The sequence below is a fragment of the Corvus brachyrhynchos genome, unplaced genomic scaffold, assembly GCF_000691975.1.
Source record: "Corvus brachyrhynchos isolate BGI_N302 unplaced genomic scaffold, ASM69197v1 scaffold68, whole genome shotgun sequence".
Classification (NCBI taxonomy): domain Eukaryota; kingdom Metazoa; phylum Chordata; class Aves; order Passeriformes; family Corvidae; genus Corvus; species Corvus brachyrhynchos.
In genome coordinates this window covers 1,742,924-1,743,207 of record NW_008240039.1, presented here as the reverse complement: position 1 = coordinate 1,743,207, position 284 = coordinate 1,742,924, and the positions used below count along the sequence as shown (strand labels likewise).

Sequence of the window (284 nt, the reverse complement as noted above, 5' to 3'; positions counted from 1 at the left end):
TTTCCCTCTGCAGAGAATGAAACAAAAACACCCAAATCACAACAACTTCCACTTCTCACCACTGAATTTTGTCTTTCCCTGTGCAGGAGATGAAACAAAAGCATCCAACTGCTCCAGGAAGGCAAAACCACTTTGGAATCAGTGGGAATTCCCACATCCCAGTTGTTCACTTCGGAGCTTCTCATTTTGGGAGGGAAATTGTAACAGTTCATTCTCCTCCAACTTCCACTTTCCCATTCAGTTTTCTCTCTCCCTCTGCAGAGGATGAAACCAAATCACCACAA

At 44.0% G+C, this 284-nt stretch overlaps 1 protein-coding gene across 1 annotated transcript in view; it reads left to right on the top strand.

The window, feature by feature from the left end:
• UBE2J2 (ubiquitin conjugating enzyme E2 J2) overlaps positions 1-284 on the top strand; it is a 6,878-nt gene that overhangs the window by 5,518 nt on the left and 1,076 nt on the right. The window contains exon 7 of the mRNA XM_017743973.1: positions 87-278. Coding sequence (XP_017599462.1) covers positions 87-278 — 192 coding nt within the window. The remainder of the gene's footprint in view (positions 1-86; positions 279-284) is intronic.